At 42.4% G+C, this 21385-nt stretch overlaps 1 protein-coding gene across 1 annotated transcript; it reads right to left on the bottom strand.

Moving 5' to 3' along the window:
* Positions 1-17078: 17078 nt before the first annotated feature.
* Positions 17079-19169, bottom strand: tmem53 (transmembrane protein 53). Its single transcript, XM_062405236.1, has 3 exons — positions 18916-19169; positions 18640-18743; positions 17079-18506 (listed from the first exon to the last, which is right to left on the bottom strand). The coding sequence occupies exons 1-3, from the start codon at positions 18968-18970 to the stop codon at positions 17805-17807; spliced, it is 861 nt and encodes a 286-aa protein (XP_062261220.1). The 5' UTR covers positions 18971-19169; the 3' UTR covers positions 17079-17804.
* Positions 19170-21385: the final 2216 nt, after the last annotated feature.

The following is a 21385-nucleotide window of genomic DNA, read 5'->3' as shown; positions in this document are numbered from 1 at the left end:
CAAAGCAGGGATGCACTTCAAGGCTCAGTCGGGTAGAAGATCCTATCAGGTAAAGCTGGTGCCATGCCACGGGGTGTGTATATGTTTGCGTGTGTGAGTATGTGTGGTCACCGGGACATAAAAACGGGAGCACGCCACCCATGTCGGATATGCTGCCCTTTCTGTTAACGGCTCCAGAGGCCACAGAGGCTAACTGCCGTCACTGCCCCCACCCACACACATCCTCTCTTTCTCACATGCACACACACACACACACACACACACACACACACACACACTCAGACATGCATAGGGCTGCAGTCTGCTCAGCTGCGGTCATCCTATGCGTCTCCAGCCAGCTCGTGGTGACGCTCCCGTCACAACTGCCAGTGCATTTGACCTTTCCCATCCAGGCCTAATCGGATTGTGTCCCTCTTTATGAAATCAGACGCTAAAGGTCAGCTGGCTGTTTAACATGGGGTGGAGGCCCAGAGCTATGGAATTTGCCTTGGCAGTAAATTACCTTTATTATGTTTGGTGCGTGTGATTCTATACTCTCCCAAAGGCCGCAGGGCACTGGACATGGCGATACATGGAGATTGGCTACAAGGCCAGCACAAAGCAAAAATAAAGTCTTCCCTGTGCAGAAGGAAGACTGAGCTCAATGTGTCTCGAAAACTGTTGCAGTGTAGTGTGTACAACCATGTTTATTTTGTCCTTAAGATAACTAAAGATTGTTATCTTTGAAACCACTTTCTCATAAACGCAATCTTTTGAATGGGTTTTAAAGGAAAGGTTTGTTATTCGACCTTGACATCAGTACATGCCATTTAGTAGCTGTTCTGGAGCTTTTGCTCACATAATGATCTTCCCTGATATGTAGAATGTTTGGTCATTGTAGAGGCTCAAATTCACATTGTTTCTACTCAATGTTGGCTAAAAGATTACCATTCAAATTTGATTGCAGAGGAACACATAGGAAGACTGGGTCAACAAATCTGTACATTGTTTTTTTTAAACCAGTAAGGCCAGTTTTTGAGTTTACCCTCTTGAGCATGCAATGATTTGTCTTTTTAGATTCTTAGTTGATCGGGAAGAAGATTGCTTGGTCTGTTGTTGGAGTGGAAATATTCTTAATGTTTTACTAATGCTAATAACTGAAGAATTCCAAAGTGAGAACATATAGGAACCTTGCAGCTACAATATGCAAGTTCTGCAAATCAATACAAGAGAAAAGGCTTGACAGAAAACCACTTTGCGTCCCCTCCCTCTTACTGCTCTGTTACACTGCTCGTCACGTCTGCTGCCTCAGCGGATGCAGGAGGAACCAAAAACGTTCATGCCTGTGAGTCATCCAGTATTTACTGTGTAAGAGAAGTAGACCAGAAGTGTGTTAGTGTATACCCGTCAGAACCACGCCACTGTCTCTTAGAAACATCCACCTTCAATTACACCTCTACAAAGCTGAACTCTTCATCCTCCTGGCCAATCTGTCTCTCCAACATCACAATCCACTCTTCACCCCTCTCACCAGCCAATGGCAGCTTTTTAAGACGGATACACAAATCTCTGATATGAGCACGGCCTCAATTCAACATGTGTATTCATTATTGACTGGCTTAAAAAACATCCTGTTGACCAACCACAGAGATGGTCCTTCAAATACAACATGTTCATGGTTAGGAGTTTGTGTGAGAGACAGAAACAAGGACAGATCAGAGACAAGGGATGAAGATAAAGACACAGACAGACAGAATGACCTGAGATGAAGAAACACATCATCCTGGATACTGGACGCTGTCTATTTCTATTTAAGGGACTGATCTCCCTCGCCTCTCTCACACACACACACACACACACACAGATCATGACACGTTGTGCTGTCCATTTGAGGGATGCGTCTGTCAACCAGGAAGTCCTCGCTTGGTTGTCATGTAACCCTTTGATCCATCACGCAAGCCACTTCCTGATCCCTCACCCATTCATTCCTACTGATCATCACTCACATCACACTGGGTGGGTGCCTAAGTGTGGGATACTGAACACATGTTTGTGTCACTAACTGACTAAAAGTCTGCTGTATCCGTGTTGACATCCGTCATGCTCCTGGCTACTGGCTACATGATGATCGAGATGAAACTGATACAGACAGACAACAAAGACAAAACCTCTTCAAGGACTTTTACCCACCGATCATGCTAGAAGGCGGATAGCAATGGGCTTTACCAAAGATGACAGTCATTAAAACAATTATAACCCTCAAATTCAGTCATTTATTAAATTGTGGCAGTAAACATTTGTTTGTACTCATAATCTATTGGTTTATGAAGTATGCAATAGATGCAAATCTGCATGAAGGCAAGACAAAAAAAAGAAAGAAAAGGTGAGCAGTGGATTCTAATAGAATCTTTAGTCATCTCTCACTAAAAGCCTCCGCCAGAAACAATTACAAATAAAAAATGAACATTGCCTATTTCGAACAGAACATGCACCCATTCATAACCTCCTAAACCAATTGTAAAAATGGCCTCTTCTCCGGATGAGCTGCAAATGTTTTCAGACTAATACCACTTCCCTCATCAATCGGCTGCTAATGACTGCGAGGTTTCAGAGTTGATGCAAGGGAAGGGTCGCTGGCACATGACTTTGTCTGAGGAGCATTCTCTGCAATCTCTGGGGACTGATGCTTTACAGTAGAGGTGAATCCACACCGTTTACATATGTGATTACCATGAACCAGGCCCATTAAATCAATATTGACTTTCTATCCGAGCCTGAGAACAAAGAGCAAAGATTGTAATTCGTAACGTTAGTGAGGGGTACTTGCTAACTATCAAACAGCAAGCTCGTTAGCTTTGATGTGAACACGACAGTAAGGTCACACAATTAATATTATTTTTATTTTTTTCCTCATCATCAATCCATTATTGGATTGTATTGTCCTTGACAATTTGGCCATATTGACTTTGTTCACGCCAATTAAGTATAGTAAGTTTAATTAATCTAAGAAACAATTGTGCTGTGGAAACCTGTCATTTAATTTATAACAACCAAGTCTCTTCTTTGAGTCGTTAATATCTAAGCAGAGCGTTAAAGTGGATACAACGAGCTAATATACAATGATAGGCTCTTCTGTCTGTCCTATTTAAGAAAAGCACTGTCGTGATAGTTAGCTACTTGTCAGTAGAAAGAAAATGCAACAATACATTAGAGATTCTACCTCTCCAACAGAAAGGCTTTAGATTTTCAGGTGATTCCATTATGTGGCCTCTTGTCTCCCCTCCAGCTCTTGTCTTTTCTTTGACTGCTACAATGCCCCAAACCTCCCTTTTCTGCTTCTTCAGAGAGTTATTTGAGGACTTATCAGACTTTCCCTGCCGTGAAAAGCCAATGTCCATCAGGAAGGGCTCCCTTCCCATGGAATTGTCAGCCAACTGTCAGGACACCCTTCTGTGTTGCCGGCCAAAGGTCGATGTCAGGTCTCAGAGTGGTGGAGGTGATGTCATTAACCTGTCATTTCCTGGGACCAGGACTGAAGTTCTGTACTGTGAGGGGCTGTTCTTCACAGACTGTTTTGAAATGGGCACATTGCTTCTGATGATGCTGGGGCTTCTCATTTGCGAGTACTCTCATGTTCTCTGTGTGTTCCGCCAGCTTCCTTAGCACCCGTTCATGCCTCTATCTTTAATAGGCCTGGGCCAAGATGGTCTTGCAGCCAAAGAGTATATGGTGAAGATTTACCTGGGCCTTTGCACACAGACCACATCTCTCATCTGAACCAAACCATTTTTGCCAGATTGGCTGGGCTGTCATCTGTGGCTCTTATTAAAAATCTCAGTCTTGCCTGATGGATCTTCCACAGCTCACTCCATCCCAATGGCCTTGAGTGAATGCCGCCATATTTTTCCCAACTTTTTCATTTGTGCTTCAGTCTAGAATTGGCATTGTCTAAGCAGTCTTCAGCCTTCCATAATCTCCCCGATCTCATCTTTGTTTATGCATTCCTGACCAGTTGATCACTTGACTGTCTAAGTTCCAGCATCAACCTGGTCTTCTGCAGCTTGTACCCAAGGGTGATGTTCTTCAGTGGCAACCGTAGTGCATTTCTTCCAAACAGCTCAACATTGAAGAGACACCAAACAATTCTAAGCCACTTCCGGATATATTTGTTTGCCTTGGCATCCAGTTTTGCGACTGTTGTTGTTGTTATTTTGCACATCATCAGTGGCCACATTATACATTGGCAGAGTGTGACAGGCAGTTGAACTGGTAACAGACTTGCAAAGAAGGTAACACCCTTTCAGTTGGTCTGTGACTGTAGTTGCCATGTGCTTGTCTGTGAGATCAGTCGTATACCCTTGCAGATTGAGAGGCTGCTGCATTTGGCATTTTCTTTTCATCCTGGCCTTGGACAGCAGTTCTCCATGACGTTTAAGGAGCCTTGCTGTGCTTGCAGCTGTTGTCAGTCGGCGTATACATCATCTGTGAAGCAAAGGAGGGATGGCAACCGTTGACCTGCGCTGTTGCGCACTCTTTTGGCCATTGTCCTCACTCCAATCAGGATGCGCTCAAAGAATGCTATAACTAGTATGGGTGAAATGGAACATTCCATTGCTATTCTCCTGTCAAGTTGCTGTCAGTTGGTTGTACAGTCCCACAGCGAGTGGCAAATCTTCAGATCCAAATATTAGCTCTCGATGATTGTTGACTGACTCAAGGTTCTTGACATTGACTTGTATGTGGAAGAAGTCCAGGGCAAAACTAATCAGCTGATGTGGAACAGACCTGTAGGTATTTTCTAAGTCCAGCCATACAACATGGAGGTCCTTCTTGTCTCTCTGGGTGGACTGAATCTGATCCCAGTTTAGTTTAGCGTGTTCTGAACAATCTGAGAGGGACTCCAGCTTTCTGGCAGCTTGTCTTGATATAGTTGTTGGCCAGGGGACCCAAGAGAAAGATATTTTCTGGTATCTGAGAACTGCCCTCTCATCTGCCAATAATTTGACATGCATTTTTTGTTTGGTTTACGTTCCATCCACTAACAAGGAAAAGGTGGAATGTCTGAGTTATACTGCAGGTAGCTACCAGGAGGCGATTGAGATGCTTTGGCTTCACTTTTGTGGAGCTGAAATGTCCGCCATCTTTAAATACACTATTTTCTTCGCGGTAATACTGTTGCATTCAAAACACTGTTGTATAATTATCAGCGATTCACAGTACAAAGAAACGAATGGAACTAAAATAAAAGACAATTCAACAGCAGGACTGACACCTGTGAGGCAGAAGTTTGGCTGAAATGCAACTCAACGCTCATTACATTACTCCACTCATAAAACTATAACCCCCATGATAAAAAACTCATTTACACATTAAACACTCTACACTTGTTAATCTGAGACTCCGTTATCATTACAGAGTGCACCACTTAAGCCCACAACATAAATACAACGCTGCAGTGGACTGTACAGCGTGCACATGACTTCAATCAAAAATTAACTTGAGTAGCTTTGATAATTATACGACAGTGTTAAATATTTAACAGCGGGCGGTGAGAGAGCTGTTGGGTGAAGCTTGAATGAGCATCAACTTCATCCAGCGCCATAACAATTACAAACTGCTGACTGCTCTCTCTCTCTCTCAGCCACTCTACCCACACTGTTTCACTTTGGCTCCCTCTCTCTCTAGTTCTTCTCCTCTCTTTCTAAACCTTTCTATTTGCATCTCTTGCTCTTTCTCTCTCTGTGATGCAGGGAAGGAGGGAGGAAGGGGAAGGGAAGGAGATGATTTAAGGTAATGAGAGGAGTAAAACATCATTAGTGCAAATTAACTTTTGTCAGCTGAGGTGATCTTGGTGGGGGCGCTTCTGCCACCGGCGGCAGCTCAGATAATGGCAATTTATGCATTAACGTGTGCTACAGTGTGTGTGGCTTTCAGTTTGTGTGTGGATGTGTGATGATGGCCACCAAGGACGCTTTCAGTCTTAAAGGGCAAGTCCAATCTCATGAGACCTTTCTAAGGCAACCCTAAATACTTAATAATGCTGTAGTTTGAATATTAAGGTGGCCAGAGAACACAGAGAATGGCTTATATTTGATCAATTAAAGAAAAACAACCAACAAAAGGAACAAATAATTTTTTTTCTAAAGAAATCCTGAGTTTCCTGAAGCCTGAATTCCTTTGGTAAACTAGAGATTATTTCCCAATGTTGCCATTTAATGAAACAACTTTACTTTTATAAACAAAATCACTTTCGATTTAAAAATCCAAACTCCATGTTCTTGAATTGAGCTGAACATCTGAGGAGCTTCTGGTTCAAGAATAATTAGTTAGTTGCCAGTTCAATTCAGCTGTAGCAATGTCCCTCAACATGGAATGCACAATCGATGGGTGTCCGAACACTTCTGTAGCTGCCTTGCAGTCATGTGGGGGTTGACTTCCATAGTTCCGCTCAATAGCATGTTTTTCAATTTAACAGCGTCCCCTGCTGAGTAGACAATTTTGTTCATTTTCAGATCCTCGGTTAGTTACTTAACGGAAGTCTTGGTTGCTGAGTGAAACCACAGGCTCTGAAGAGTAAAAGAATTTATCTCAATGTCTTGTCCTGCCTTATGAGTTTTAAGTTATTAGTGACGGTGTAAGGAGTTAAGATTAAAGAACTTAAATAAGTTAACATTTGCACATGAAACAAGAAGTTTATTTTATATTATTCAAGGACAGAAAATGAAAATAACAGTTCATTAATATATAAATAAATCCTTTTAATATTCTTTTTGCAAGAGATGCGTTACTTCTTTTCACTATTCACAATTCAATAAGTTATGTATTTTGCCATGGTGGGGTCAAACTTTGGCCTCTCAAATCTAACACCAATTTGTTCTTATCCATCATGTTCTAATGTCATGTTCTAATGTCATGTTACAGTGTTGCGGGTGCATGTTGTTCTGTTTTGTCGCTTCCCTCTCTGTCCCGCTCTCCCTCCATCTTTCTGTCCTCCCAGCTCTGGCAGCAGAGGGAGGCATGGTCATGTTTAATGCATTGGGTTTGTGTTGCACTCAGCACTGGAGAATGGGCTCCAGTCCATTAATTAGTAACAAACGGTCGTTGGAAACAAGACAGGCCCAGCACAGGTCATCCAGCTCCAAGGTCTGGAGTGATGTGGACACTGATGTCTGCCCTGGGCCATCTACTGTCTGCAGCTGGGCTTCACACCGAATCTTAACTGAGCCACAATGGCCACAACACTGGGCATATTCTTCTCTGAATTACTTATCTAGGGGCTTATTGGTATTTGTGCATGCTTCTGGTGGATTGTTGAATTTGAAAAGGGCGTAATGATTAACTGAGACACATTCTAAGAAACTGCAAAAGGGGCTGTGAATACCAATTAGGCTGTTTAACATTTAGTTAAAATCATATATTTTGGACCAAGGTAATTTGTGAAAGGTCGTGATCTTCATCAGCAGCCATAAGCCCCAGAAAACAATGCTATTTTTGATACAAAAGCATGCAGGAGGCAGGACATGAATTCTGCTGATGAAATAACATGATTTTGTTTACAGCACAATTTAACATATTCTTCTGCATCTTGTACGTGTATGTCACCTCTTTTGGATCTTTTAGATTTTTTTCAGTTTTGCAGCCATTGCACATTAGAAACGTTGTCAATGCAGTCACTCACTTTCCGTGAATCCTCCACACATTATCCTGCTCTACTCTCACATGCATTGGCTTTTTCAGACATTCTCCGGAGAATTCATTTGGGGTCTGCGAGGAAAAACTTCAGAGATTGTTAGGAGAATCTGATTCTAAAAGATCTTTGGATAATAACATGTATAGCATCTTTAGCGCCTTGTTACAGACGCTGAACCCTGTACCTCAGTTGGACCAACAGATTACATACATTTAGCATGATCTGGTCGAGCAATCAGATTATCAGTATTTCAAGGACTTAAGTGGAATTACTCACAAGAGAAACATGAATTGTAAAATGTGAGGAGAAATCACAAACTGTTTCTCCTCTTGTTAAGTGGCTGTGACTTGTTGGCATATATCACACTTCTGCTGAATTAGAATTCTCTTATTTGAATTTCCATGTGAGCTTTGTTTTCTCAGGGGTCGATTTAAATCAACACCGCTCGGGCAAAAGCAAAATCTCAGAATCTTATAACTTCCTTAAAGCCGACAGCAGCCTGCTTCAAGTGATTTCATCTCTGTGAGCAAATATTTTGTTTTGACTAATAAATGTACAGCAAGATCAAATGACCTGGCTTCACACACAGTCCTAAATAACACAGTGTTTCCTGGGACTATGTGTGGAGAATACCTGTTAATTAAGCAGGAGGAATAAATTATTTGTAATTATCACCACAGGACCAAAGCACAGAGAGGAGAAGAGGGAGATAAAATCATGTATGTTAATCAAGCCATGATGAATTGTCCATGTTCATACAAACGCGGCCTCTTCACGAGTCCCCTGTGCATGGCTCTCAGAAACACACACAAACACACGCACGCACACACACAGCACAACAGAGTGGGCGGAGAAGAGAGAATTAATTCTATGAAGTGAGCTGGCAAGGAGACAGTGTATGTAGATAAGTAGTGGGGGTGTGGACGACACGTGTGTTTCTCTATTTGTGTGTGCTTGTGTGTGTGTGTGTTTGAGAAAGCATAGGATACAAGTGCATTTGCATATGTGGAAGTGTTTGTGTGTGTGTGAGTGTGCAATAGCCAAGCAGAAGTGAGGTTATATGTAATACAGCAAGGTGTTCCCCCAGAAGTGTTTGTGTGTGTGTGTGTGTGTGTGTGTGTGTGTGTGTGTGAGATCATAAGTAGTGTACTGTTGTCATCTTGGTCACGGTGGCACTGACATATCTTAATCTGCTTAGTTAGCGGCCAGGGGTCTTTAGCTAACGGATTATCAGCCAGATTTGAGTAATAGACTCCTCATTTAGCTTTAATGCGTTTTGCATAGAGAGCAACCTCCCCTCATCACTCTTTAAGATGAATCGGCTTCGCAGCTACAAGATAAAGGAAGAAAAAAAAGGATTCTAAAGATATTAGTCTGCAAGCAACTGCATAAATCATAACATTTTGCTAATGGAGGCGAGGTTTAAACGCTAACAAAGCCCCTGCAGTACATAACACTACGATATGCACACAAAGAGAGGCAAACGTTCACCCACCTGTACTAATAACATCACAAATTAGCATCCCCCTTTTCAATGCTACTTAGGAAATTGGACCGTCAGTCCAGGACTAAACCAAATACAAATTGTAGTCCCCAACCTGTGGTTTCCAACGAAGTATAGAGTTATGGGTTCCTTGTTGCAGAGGCTGCACCCTGCACCTAAGTCGGCCCATGATTTAATAGTTAGACTTGTTAGAATTATACTTATTTCGATTTGTGGCAATAGTTGCCTGTCTCAATAACTGTGACTCAATTCAGGGTCTGTATCCTTCAGAGGAGGAGGTCTATGAAGTTTACGAAGACCGCCTGCAATGTGAGTGAATACCAAACCAAAACGAGAAAGCCCCTCGGTTTTTTAAACATATTTACCTTTAGCTGGTCAGTTGAGATGAAACCTGAAAGACGTCTCTTCCCTGCGGCGCCATTACCTCGCCATTAGGTTTTTCCACTGAAATACAGTGAATCGTGGAATAGGTTGGGAAGGATCCAACCGTTGGAGCCTTTGTTTATGGGGATGAAAGGACGCATTTGTCGGCCATATTGGGAAGACCCTTTGTCTAGTCGCTCTCTGACGCAGTCCGTCTTCAAACTCAGTCTCCGAAGGATGCAGGCCTCTGAATTTAGACACAGTTATTGTGTGCAAATAAAAGTAGACCCAGCAGCCTGTTAGCTTAGCATAAAGACTGCATCAGTATACAGCTCGTCTGGCTGTGACCAAAATCTGTGTACAACCCTAAATCTTACTAATGATGATGCTCTGTCTTGTTATTTGGACAAAGACTTAGCAATAAAATCAACCGGAAAAAAAAAGATTACATTTAAAACCACCAAGTTGTGGTTTAGCAGAAAATGAAGTGCAAGAATTATATTTTGGCTTTTCCTCCTACTTCCATCATCATCTTGAGTTAACTGCATTTGTGGAGAATTGTTTTTTAAAATTGTTTCTTGTTTTTGTCTGCATCATTCTCCCTGGGTCATATTTACAGAAGTAGTAATATCACATCCACTCCCGAGATTAAACTCTGGCAGCAAAACATTTAATGGAAATATTTGGGTTTCCTTTTTTTGGGCCTTCATATCCTATTAACCACCTTGTGCCCTCTCTTATTTTTTTGCGTCCCATTGTGAGGTCACAAACCCAAGGTTGGGGAGCACTGCCTTCTTAAATATGTAATGAACCACAAATTGACTTTAGTTTGGAGGATTTGTCTCATATTTTTCTTGTCAAACTGCACACGAGCACACACACACACACACACACACGCACTCCCAGTGGGATACCCTGCAAATGATGCAGGGTTCAGACATAAAGGTTGCTTGCATCTGTGTCTGTCCACACTGCTTGCAGGAAACCTGGAGCTCTCCGTTGGTTTTTTTAATCATTCATCTGATGTTCATTATATTATTTAGTCTTTATAACTCAAAAACATCAATAAACTTCAAATTGAAATGGAAAGGTAATAATATGACTGGAAAATGTGTGTTTCATATTGTAACAATTATAAAAAATAAGCAATAACTGATCACTGATTTTGATATTCTATATATATATTATACAATTATTTCCCTTAATGACTTCTGCACACTATCCATCCATGATCTATGCTGCTCATTCTTTTCAGGGGTTGTAGGGGGGCTGAGGCCAATCCCAGCTGAAGTTAGGCAGGAGGCTGGCTGCATCCTGGACTGGTCACCAGTCTATCATAGAGCCGACATATAGAGAAAAACCACCATTCACTCTCAATTTAAAGTCTCCAATTACCCCAGTGTGCATGTCTTCAGACTGTGGGAGGAAGCCGGAGTAGTCTCCAGAGGGAAGGACCCCGGCTCAAACCAGGATGTGAATCATGAACCTTCTTGGCCCCAACTTCTGATCATTTACAATCCTCAGAATAGAGACATACATCTTCAGTATGGTAAAGCTGAGTGTGTGTGTGTGACACTCGCTTCCCTTTTAGACCCACCTCATTAGATTCTTCCGTCACACATATGTATTTGTTTATTTCAAACAAGTGAAAGATGCATGTAAAAAAATGCATGGCACAAAATCCTAGTCTCCTTTTCACACACACAAACACACAAACATACATATATTCACCCACAAACAAACACAGACAAAGCAGCCCTAGGCCTACCACTGCCATCATAGACGCGACTTGGCCTGTCTGTGTGACATGCACAGTTTGTTTGGTAGTTTTAATTTGACAGGGCTCTGAATAGAGCCTCTGAAACGCACACATCTGCACACGCACGCACACACACAGACACACGCGCGCACACACTTTCTCAGACTTACACACACACCTTTAATTTGACAGCGCTCTAACAAGAGCCTGCTGCTTGTCAAATGTTCTCCAGTGGCAGCAGGGATCCGCAGAGCTGAGGGGGCTCTGTTCAAGGACATCTGTGAAGAAACACACACACACACACACGCACCAAACACACACTCCTTCACGAACACACACTCGCTTTGAATAGGCTGTGAGAGGCAGCCTGCTGCACCACACGATGGGAGGGAGGCTGCACACACGCTGAGGGGTTTCTACACTGCTGTTCCTCTCACTCTCCATCATCCTCTCTCTCTCTCTCTCTCTCTCTCTCTCTCTCTCTGTCTTTCTGTCTTTTTTATTCTTTATCTAACATTCCATCGCATTTTTTTGTCCTCATTTGGTCTTAAGTAGAGGGCTGAGGGGCTGAGATAGACATGGGGAGATTTTGATGACGGCTCCCTGTCTGGTCCAACAAGCTGATTCCCTTCTCACACCACACACACACACACACACACACACACACACACACACACACACACACACACACACACACACACATAGACGCAGTTTTCACTTCATTCTTCAATCCAAAACACCAGGACACCTTTTAAAGTTACTCAAAGGCGGACAGGACTTTGGTCCTGATCCTCTGCCTTTCATCCCATTGAAGGTGCCCGCCTGCACTTGTGACGCATAGAGTCCTCTTTGTGTGTGTATACTGTGTGAGTGTTCACATGTGCTTGTGGGAGCTCCCATGCTGTCTCGGACTCAGCTTCCACGGGACACTTTGCTCATTAGAGTGTAGAGAGGGCAACTTGAGTGACTTCTCGTCGGCTCCCTGCTCAACTTGATCACAGGGCCGGTCCCGTGGAGCGAGAGAGAGAGGCGAGGTTTCAGCGCCACGTGTGTCACCTGTAAAAGACAGCACGACACGCCTGGAGTGTGTGTGCGTGTGTCTGTGTGTGTAAAGAGAGATACAAATGAGAGGACTATAAAGATTGAGAAAAGGGAAATCAAAGTGAAATCAAAAAGTGTTTACCTAACACAAACTCTTGGGAACAACTTTCCTTATTGCAAACAGAGCACTTTTGTTTTGCCTTATTTTAGACCATCTGGGTAAAGAAAAATTCTGAGGGGAAAAATCACTGTTATCGCTGGCCAGAAAATCACAGTATGTCAGACCAAAAATCAAAATGTCAAACATAATACAAAATCAGTCCAGATCAGCGGAGACAGGGACACAGAGATTTGCCATTAGATCCTATCTGATACTTCTGTGCGCCTGTCAGATAAAATACTGCACATCCCCACCCAATGATCTAGAAAGTGGGCTCAGAGGGTCCCATCCAAAATGTCAACGTGTACATAAATAGCAACATTTCTTCAATTCGTACTGACATTAAACCAAGGACAAATTGTTGCCAAGAATAATCAGATTTCGTTTTTTTTTTTTTAAAGAGTCGGTTTTGGGCTTTGCGTGATAACCAAAGAGGAGAAGGGAAACATTACCCTGTTTCAAGGTGTTGATTGTATTTTGTGATAAAACTGCCACTGATGTGACTCCAGGCTGAAGATGTCCTGCAGGTCCTGCGATGATAAAGAGCCAACCGGCTTATTTGAATCCTGTAAATCACAGCTAAAAGTCAATGTGTAAAGCCAAGGTCTATGAAACTATCAGCGTGGAATAGAGAACATAGACGATATGTTACCGCGTTGCCAAGTGCTACCACTTAATACCATTAATCTCAGTGTGCCCCCCCCCCCTCCCTCTCACTCCATCTCTACGTTGGAGTGCTCGGCGTCCTCTAAAAGTATGGATCTTGACCGCAGCCATTTTCCTCGGAAGAGGGAAAGGCTAAAGAGAAAGCGCTGACCCCTCTTCGCCGCAATTTTCCCCTCATCAACTTGTGAGACTTCATTAACTTCCACGGGGTAATTTCTTCTTTCAGTGCGTTCATATGTGTGTGTGTGTGGAGGGGGGGGGGGGGGGGGGGGTGGCTGATATGATGACGCTGTCTTTTCATCCATTTTCTGCTCTTCTCTGTTCATATCTTCATCTCCCACTCGGAACTGAAACGATACATTCCTACCTTATATTTGATGTGAAGCTGTTTTGTCTTTTTGGGGGTTTCATGAACAAAATCTGAAAAAAATAAAGAAAGGCGAAGAGAATGATTATGTGAAACAAATGTTGCTGTTTATCTGCAGAAGTTCTTCATGATTAATAAACTACACAGAGTTCAACTTTTACCAATTTTTAAGGTGAGCCAGAATGCACAGAAATTGCTTTGGAGGGTAACGTTACAAAGCCTTTCTCCCTCAGGAGCCCTGAATAAAACATCCACTGCTGAGCCTGATCCTGCTCGTACTGAAGCGCAGTTGAGGCCTCAGTGAAATGTTGCATGATGGGAACTCTGAGGCAATGCTGCCCTCTTTAGGAACCTCAGAAACACTGGGTGGATAAAATGCCTCTTGGATGTTGCAGTGCTCAGATGCCATTTGTGCTCCTTGGTTTCCCTGTATTACTTTACAGATGATATGAAAGCATAAGGATATATATATATATTGTAAGTAAATCGTATTGTTGCAATTCATTCAAAATGATTTGCCAAAAGTGTTAGGATTGGCACTTATCTGCCAACATTGGATTTACTGTTTTCAAGAATGAATGAAATCCAGATATAAAGACAGGAGACAAACTAAATTCCCTGTGGTATGTAAGATATTTATAATGTCAATACGATGGATCACAGTACAGTATGAGGTTAATTAAATGTATGTAAAAGTACAGAAAGAAAAATACTTCAAGAGATCTCTGGGGGTTTAACATGAGCGAATGATTAAAGCCGCTCCATCGTTTGTTCGGGTTCCAGGTTCCTACGTGAGCTGAAACTAATGAATTGCTGAGAGCTGTATTTGACTCTAATGTGCAGGTTTTAGTTGTCACAGTGGGGAAAGCACAGGTGTCATTAACAACACAGCCTGTGGCTCTGTTCTCTTCACGTGTGCCAGTGAGACGTGACAGTGGGACAGGGAGCCACCAGAACTGTGCCAGGCGGGAAACTGAAAGCATTAAGCCTTCATTAATTTGACTTACACATGTTTCCTGCTGTGATTAATGTCTCTGTGTGATGAAGGACGTTTGTGTACGTTTGCTCTGAGTCTTTTCACGCTGTGATGAATCTAAAGGTTTAATAGAAAGCTTGATTGTCAGTGTTGAACTTACGTACAAGTTTCGGATTCTTTTGGTGTTATATTAAATGTTAATCTTATAAATTTCAGGGAACATATTTGATTGACATACAGCTGAGAGCCATACTTACAATCACCACCATTAGGAGGCTTACTTGTACTTTTTATAAAAATCTAGCTGATTATTTTACACAAAATTAGATTATTTTGTATCATATCATAATCTATTAAAGATTAAGATACAAAACAGTACAGTTGTTAGATTTATACATTTACCATGGATTGTTCTCCAACAATTATTGTTTTACATTACAAGCTGTAGTGTATCAATGTAGTTTTGCAGCGTATTATGGTGTTAGCATAAAGCATTTAGAAAAACCATGTTTTGACTTATTGTACTTGATTAATGTCATTAAAATAATTGCATCTGTTTGCAAAACAATGCAATAATACTATGGTAACCAAGAAAACATTTAATGATAATTTCATTTAATTCCATGAAAAAATGTAAGTGTTGCAGCAAAACATTATTGTTAGTTCTCTAAGTAGAATTGATATTGGAATTTATATATATTTATAATTTATATATATATATATATTGACGTATTGCATCACTTTTCAGAGTTAAAGTAAAGAATCTGAATACATCTTTCACAATTAATTATTTTGTGGACATCCTTTCTGGTGTCAAAGTAACACAGTTCACAATAGTTGTTTCCTTGTTGTCAGTCAACAAAAGAAGTGTGTATTTGTAGATCCCTTTGATTCAGAGTATGCAGAGACATCTTAGACTTCCGATGTCACTCAAACAATTGCAGCAGGATCACAGCTGCCCGGCTCGTGTGCACTCCGGTAAGCGATGTTCATCTGTCTGTGCCGATATGTAAACTTTCCTCTTTCTCCCATTTCCTGCCAGCAGCTCTACATGATACATGAAGTGCCAGGGCCGGGCCTGGTGCAGAGACAAATGCCAACCACTTGCTCTTTAAAATGTCAAGCTTGACATGTCCTGGACATTCAATAACCGTCCCTGCTGGACCAATTCAGAGGCACGCTCTTCAAACAGCCGCTGAGGTTTCCTGACGGGAGGCGAGTAGCTGGGTTTTATCTGCCTCTCGGTGTGAGATCACATAGAGACTCCTTCACTTGATGTCTTTCTCGCAGTAAGTTTGTGAAGTTTATTACATACAAGTAGTGCAGACTGGTCTGAAGGTGAGCAAGATGACGAAATTAGGTGAAGTTGAATTAAGACTGCACTCATAAACTGTACCTTTTCCCTGCACTTACTTTAAAGGCCCCACTAAAAGAAATGTAAGCCTGTGGCCCTGTCTTGATTAAGCAGGTAAACTTTTGCCATATGCCCAATTTCTTTTTGAATCTGTTAAATCCATGGGCGTAGGCTAGGTTGGCAGCGGAATGTCGTCAACAACAGAGAGATGATAGTCATTGCAATTTTCCATGTTGAGTTAATACTGTAAACTCTGCCTTGGGGTCATGGGGAAGCTTCATAGCTATTGGATACTGTAAATACCAAGTACACACAACAAGCAGTGACTGAAGACAACTGTTGAAAACAAGTCAGCCAGCAGAGGGCACCATGGCAAGAAAAGGAGGGCACAAGGAAGAATAAAACTGCAATTTGGACATTATTCCCCTCTGTTTGGAGAACATGCTTGCTGTACTTTCTAAAGTATGGTTTCCACATACTTTAGAAAGTACAAATCACCAAGCTGCTTCCTGACTGACTCACAAAACCTGTGAATCACAGGCCGAGGTAGCTCGGGAACCAGAACTTAACATCTAATGCAATTGCACAACACTATACATTCAGTAATTCAACATTGAGTTTTGTGACTCGCACTTGTGGATCTTGACACCATCTCAACTTATGTCAAACGTTCATTTTTTAACTGCAAAAGAGAAAAAAAATAAATATTATGTCTTCTTGTGTTGATCCTCTTAATTAGTGAAGTCTTGCCAACCTATGCAGGGTTATCTAGTGAGAACCTCAGCACATTCTTTCCTGTGCTCTCCGTAACATCCCAAATAGAGAAACAACGCATTTTCAAAGGTTGCTGGTCTTTCCAGGTCTTCCACAAACAGCAGCTCACTCGACAGCTGTAAGTAACTCTGTTAATTCATTGTTAGCATCCGTTGTCGCTGACCTCCGCTGTAGTAGCGTATCCGTTGTGTGGCTTTTGAATTCGTTTTTCATTTCCATGCTTGTGTGGTGACAAATAAATAATCTGCAAAAACGCCAATATCAGTTCAATGATTCATGAGTCACCAGACGTCATGATTGACAGCGATCTCAACCCTTTTTGCCACCATTATAAAACCAGTGTTTTGTTCTTTCATTAATGTTGGTGCTTAACACTGCTATCAAAACTGTCTGATGTAATTCATATTAAAAAAAAAAAAAAAGAAACAAGCAGCTTTCAAAAATAATTGGTTGACAGTTTTTAATGAGCATTCTGGTTTATTGAAGGCACATCAGTTAAAAAGAACAGATAGGTTGTGCTGGACATATACATTCATCGTCAATCACTTTATCCCTTGAACTATATCAGTTTGTATCACATATTAGGGGTGGCCTATTCTACAATTTCTGGACCTAAAAATGCACCAGATGGCATTTACTGCTTAAGGCAAACATTGTGATACCTTTTTTATATTAGGAAAACACTCACATTGTAATGTTTATAAGATGCCTTCATCGTAAGCACTCTTATAAATATAAGAGATTAATGTTGTTCAATAAACAGTCGTATTAGTTTAGAATCACTACTACTAATCTACAGTTCATCACAGTTAACAGCAATATTAAATACCATTTAGATCATCATACTTGAGTCCCAATTTTTCAGTGTATAGAAATTAAGATTGTATCATCATTTTTACATGTGGTGCATGACAGTAGAGTAGGCTGGGTTCGAACTTTGTGCCAGAGGCATGTGAAAGACAGTGTTTCATAAGGCTGGTTTTCCAGATGTGTAAAAAGCCCAACAGAGCAAGACCACATCTGAGGAACCTTCCCATTATGTGCACTGGGACAGAGAAACGTTGCCAGGGTCCGATATGAGTTCAGCGAATTCTACAGAACCACTGCGAAGGAAATAAGTTGGACTGTTGAGGACAGTTTCAAAGATGTTTCAGCAAACTCCTGTGAGGGTTCACTGATTTCGAACCCGGTGTCTCTTCTTCATATCGGTCCCGTCTGAATCCTTCATGCAAGTGCTCAAAAATTCCCGACACTTGAGAGTATACTGCTCAGGAAAATCCCGGAAGTGGCCGACATGGGGGCTGGAGACAAAATCAAAGCTGTCCACAGGGACACCTTTCTGCTTCACGGCTTCCACGAAGAGCTCAATGTCCCTGTGCCGGATCACCTGGTCGCCTCTGGAGTACAGGTAGAAATGCGGCCAGGCGGGCGGCTTCTCCTGCACAGCGTCGTAGTGGTTCTTGTGGATGTACTTGGTAATCGGGTAGAGCACGACTCGCAGGAGGAAAACAGTCACTGCAAAAAGCGCTAAGAGGACGTACCGCAGAACAGGACTTATTTTGGGCCCTAAGGTGGCCGTCAATGCGCGCAGGGCCCCTCGGACATTCCCACTGCCTGGGGCGCTGTCCACCACAGCCCCGATCACACACAGGGAACTGAACTGCTCGTCACTGTGCAGCAGCTCGACAATGTACCGGTACAACATGAAGCCGCCGTTGCTGAATACGTGAAAGCAAATGGGACTGTTCTCCACCTCGTAGTCAAAGAGGATCTCCAGCAGCTTCAGGGCAGTGCTGCTCAGCTCCTTGTAGCCAAACGACTCGGAGATGAAGACCGTCTTCAGGGGGGCCGTGTAGCGGATGGTGACACACCCCTGAAAGGGAAGGGGGGGGGGGGGGCAGAGAGGAGGAATGAATGACAGGTTAGTGACCGGTCTGCACAGGTGGCATGCCACACGGCTGCCAACACAGGGAGAAAGCAGAGCAGCTTTGCTAACTAGCCTCCACCTGCTCATTGTAGATGGAGCTGTACTTGGAGAGGTGCCTGTCTTTGCACCCAGCCCAGCCGAGCAGGATCACCACCGGCTCCTTGGTCCCCTGCCAGTGTCTCTCTGAAAAACAACACACACACATAACCACACAAACACACACAGCTATTCGTTATCACTGCTGTCACCGCGGGCTGAGCTAACGTACGCTAACAAAAGAGGTAGCGGGGTCTGCGTTTACGCCTAGCGTGTTAGCACGCTAGGCTAACCGTGTTACAATGAAAAGGAGGCTCACCCGATGTCGCTGCATCTGGAAACACGATGTTGTAGTCGATTTCCTCGTCAGCCATGTCTGTGCGTGCGAGGGGATCAGCTGCTCCTCTCCGACGTGCGGTTCATTGGGCTGTCGAAGGGAGGAACGGGAAGAAGCAGAAGAAGCTACTCGCTGCTGGATGGAGGTAACAGCTGAATGAGCAGCAGAGCAGATACACCACGACTGTGCAGCCCGGTCACGTGATCCGTGATTTACCCAAACCCGGGCTGCGTTCGGAGAGTCCCAACAATCTCCTTTTCCTAACCCCTCAAGGGAAGGTGTGAAGGAGACGACGTAAGGAGCGAGGAGAGGAGAAACGTTGTGCGGAGAAAATCCCAACTTTGTTTATAACAGAAGATACGCATTAAATGCACTGTTCTCTGTTTAACATTTAATCATCACCTACTCACAGGACATAAAAACAAAACAGATTTGATCGAAAAATAAAATACTGAAATTAAATAATAATAATGTGAGGAATCACTATGTGGGAAAAAACCTGATTTATGTGGAGATAGAAAATGATAGTGTGTGTCTGTGTCGGATACAGATAACTTCTATACGAGTATTAAGTTGTGATGATGATGTTTTGACCTCCAATGTGTTTTTTATTATGTTTGTAGTGACTCCAGAATAGAGAAGCATCAGACGATCACATCAGTTCTGGATCATGTCAGGAGAATGAAACAGCTGTTCTGTTTTTTATATTTACGTGGGTGTGGCCAGGTGCAAAACCTTGAAATATAAAATCGCCCTCACCCACAAACCATGTAGGAATGACACAAAGCTTTATAACATCACTTTGCACCATGGACTGCTAATAAAAAGCTCCGCACACAACGTCCAGCACCCAAACAATAAACAAAAATAAACCCTTGTCAGTGTCCTTTGAGGGCCAGACAACATGAAAACACTTGTTCAGCAATGGCGGCACAGCTGCCAATCTCTTGTTCTACCACATCCCAAAGGTTCTGCTGGATCCACACCTAGTAACTAGGGAGGTCACTGATGTTCCCTGAACTCACTGTCATGTTCATGAAATCGGTTTGAGACTTTTGCTTTATGACATGGAGCATTATCCAGGTCGACGTTATGGGTGGACGGAGCAAGCCCCCACTCCATCTCCCTGTTCCCGATGTGATTATTCTATACACTACTGTATTTGAAATGGAGCGAAATTATATGGAGTGTATACATTCTACAATTCTGGTGAGTGAAAAAAAAACCCATCAAGGTGCATTAACACCATCTACTGGATCTCAAATGTCTACATCATACGTCACCACAGAACGCGATGATCTACCCACCTGCATTGTCTCCATCATTTCATCTTCCTTTGATTTATTGGCGGATGGCAACCAACGTCAAGGTGAATTAAAATAAGAATTCTCAGATCGAACACACCGAACTGAATTTATTCAAGCAGGAAATTCCATCAAGAGTCTGACCAAGAGGTGGAGAAGTCTGCCCAGCACCTCACCAGGACGGCACTACCATCCATGGAGGACCTCTACACCCAGCGGTGCAGGAAGAAGAGCATCCGGATTATTAAAGACCCCTGTCACCCCAGCAATAAAACATTTTGCCTGCTGCCGTCTGGCCGACAGTACCGCAGCATCCAGGCCCGCACCACCAGGCTCAGAGACAGTTTCATCCCCCAGGCCATACGACTTTTAAACTCCTCCCAATTGCAAGAACTCCGATAAATAAGCAATGTGGCATATTTGCACCATTGCACAAAATTGCACTACTGTTTTTCTTTCTTCAGCTGTATATATACACTACCGTTCAAAAGTTTGTGGTCACTTTTTTTCAATGAAAATAACATTAAATTAAACAAAAATACATTCTATACATTGTTGATGTGGTTAAGGACTATTATAGGTGGAAAGGTCAGAGGAAAGAGGCAGGCAGCTGGTAAGCTGTCCGTAATGGAGTGGCCAGCGCAGTCACCAGAACTCAACCCCATTGAGCTGTTGTGGGAGCAGCTTGACTGTATGGTATGCAAGAAGTGCCTATCAAGCCAATCCAACCTGTGGCGGCTGCTTCAGGAAGCGTGGGGTGAAATTTCTACAGATTACCACAACAAATAAACAGCTACAATGCCAAAGGTCTGCAATGCTGTAATTGCTGCAAATTGAGCATTCTTTGACGAAAACAAAGTTTGAAGAACAAAATTAAGATTTCAAATAAAAATCATTATTTCTAACCTTGTGAATGTCTTGACTATATTTTCTATTCATTTTGCAACTCATTTGGTAATAAAAAATTTGAGTTTTCATGGAAAACACGAAATTGTCTGGGTGACCCAAAACTTTTGAACGGTAGTGTATATTTAGATATATATATATTTTATTTCATATTTTAAATTGTTGATATTCTATTTTACACTATTTTATTCCAATTTTGTTTTGTTTTTTTAATTCTTGAGCATTGTTAGATAAGAGCCTGT

Source organism: Platichthys flesus, chromosome 14 (assembly GCF_949316205.1).
Source record: "Platichthys flesus chromosome 14, fPlaFle2.1, whole genome shotgun sequence".
Classification (NCBI taxonomy): Eukaryota; Metazoa; Chordata; class Actinopteri; order Pleuronectiformes; family Pleuronectidae; genus Platichthys; species Platichthys flesus.
This window is presented reverse-complemented; position numbering and strand designations above follow the sequence as displayed.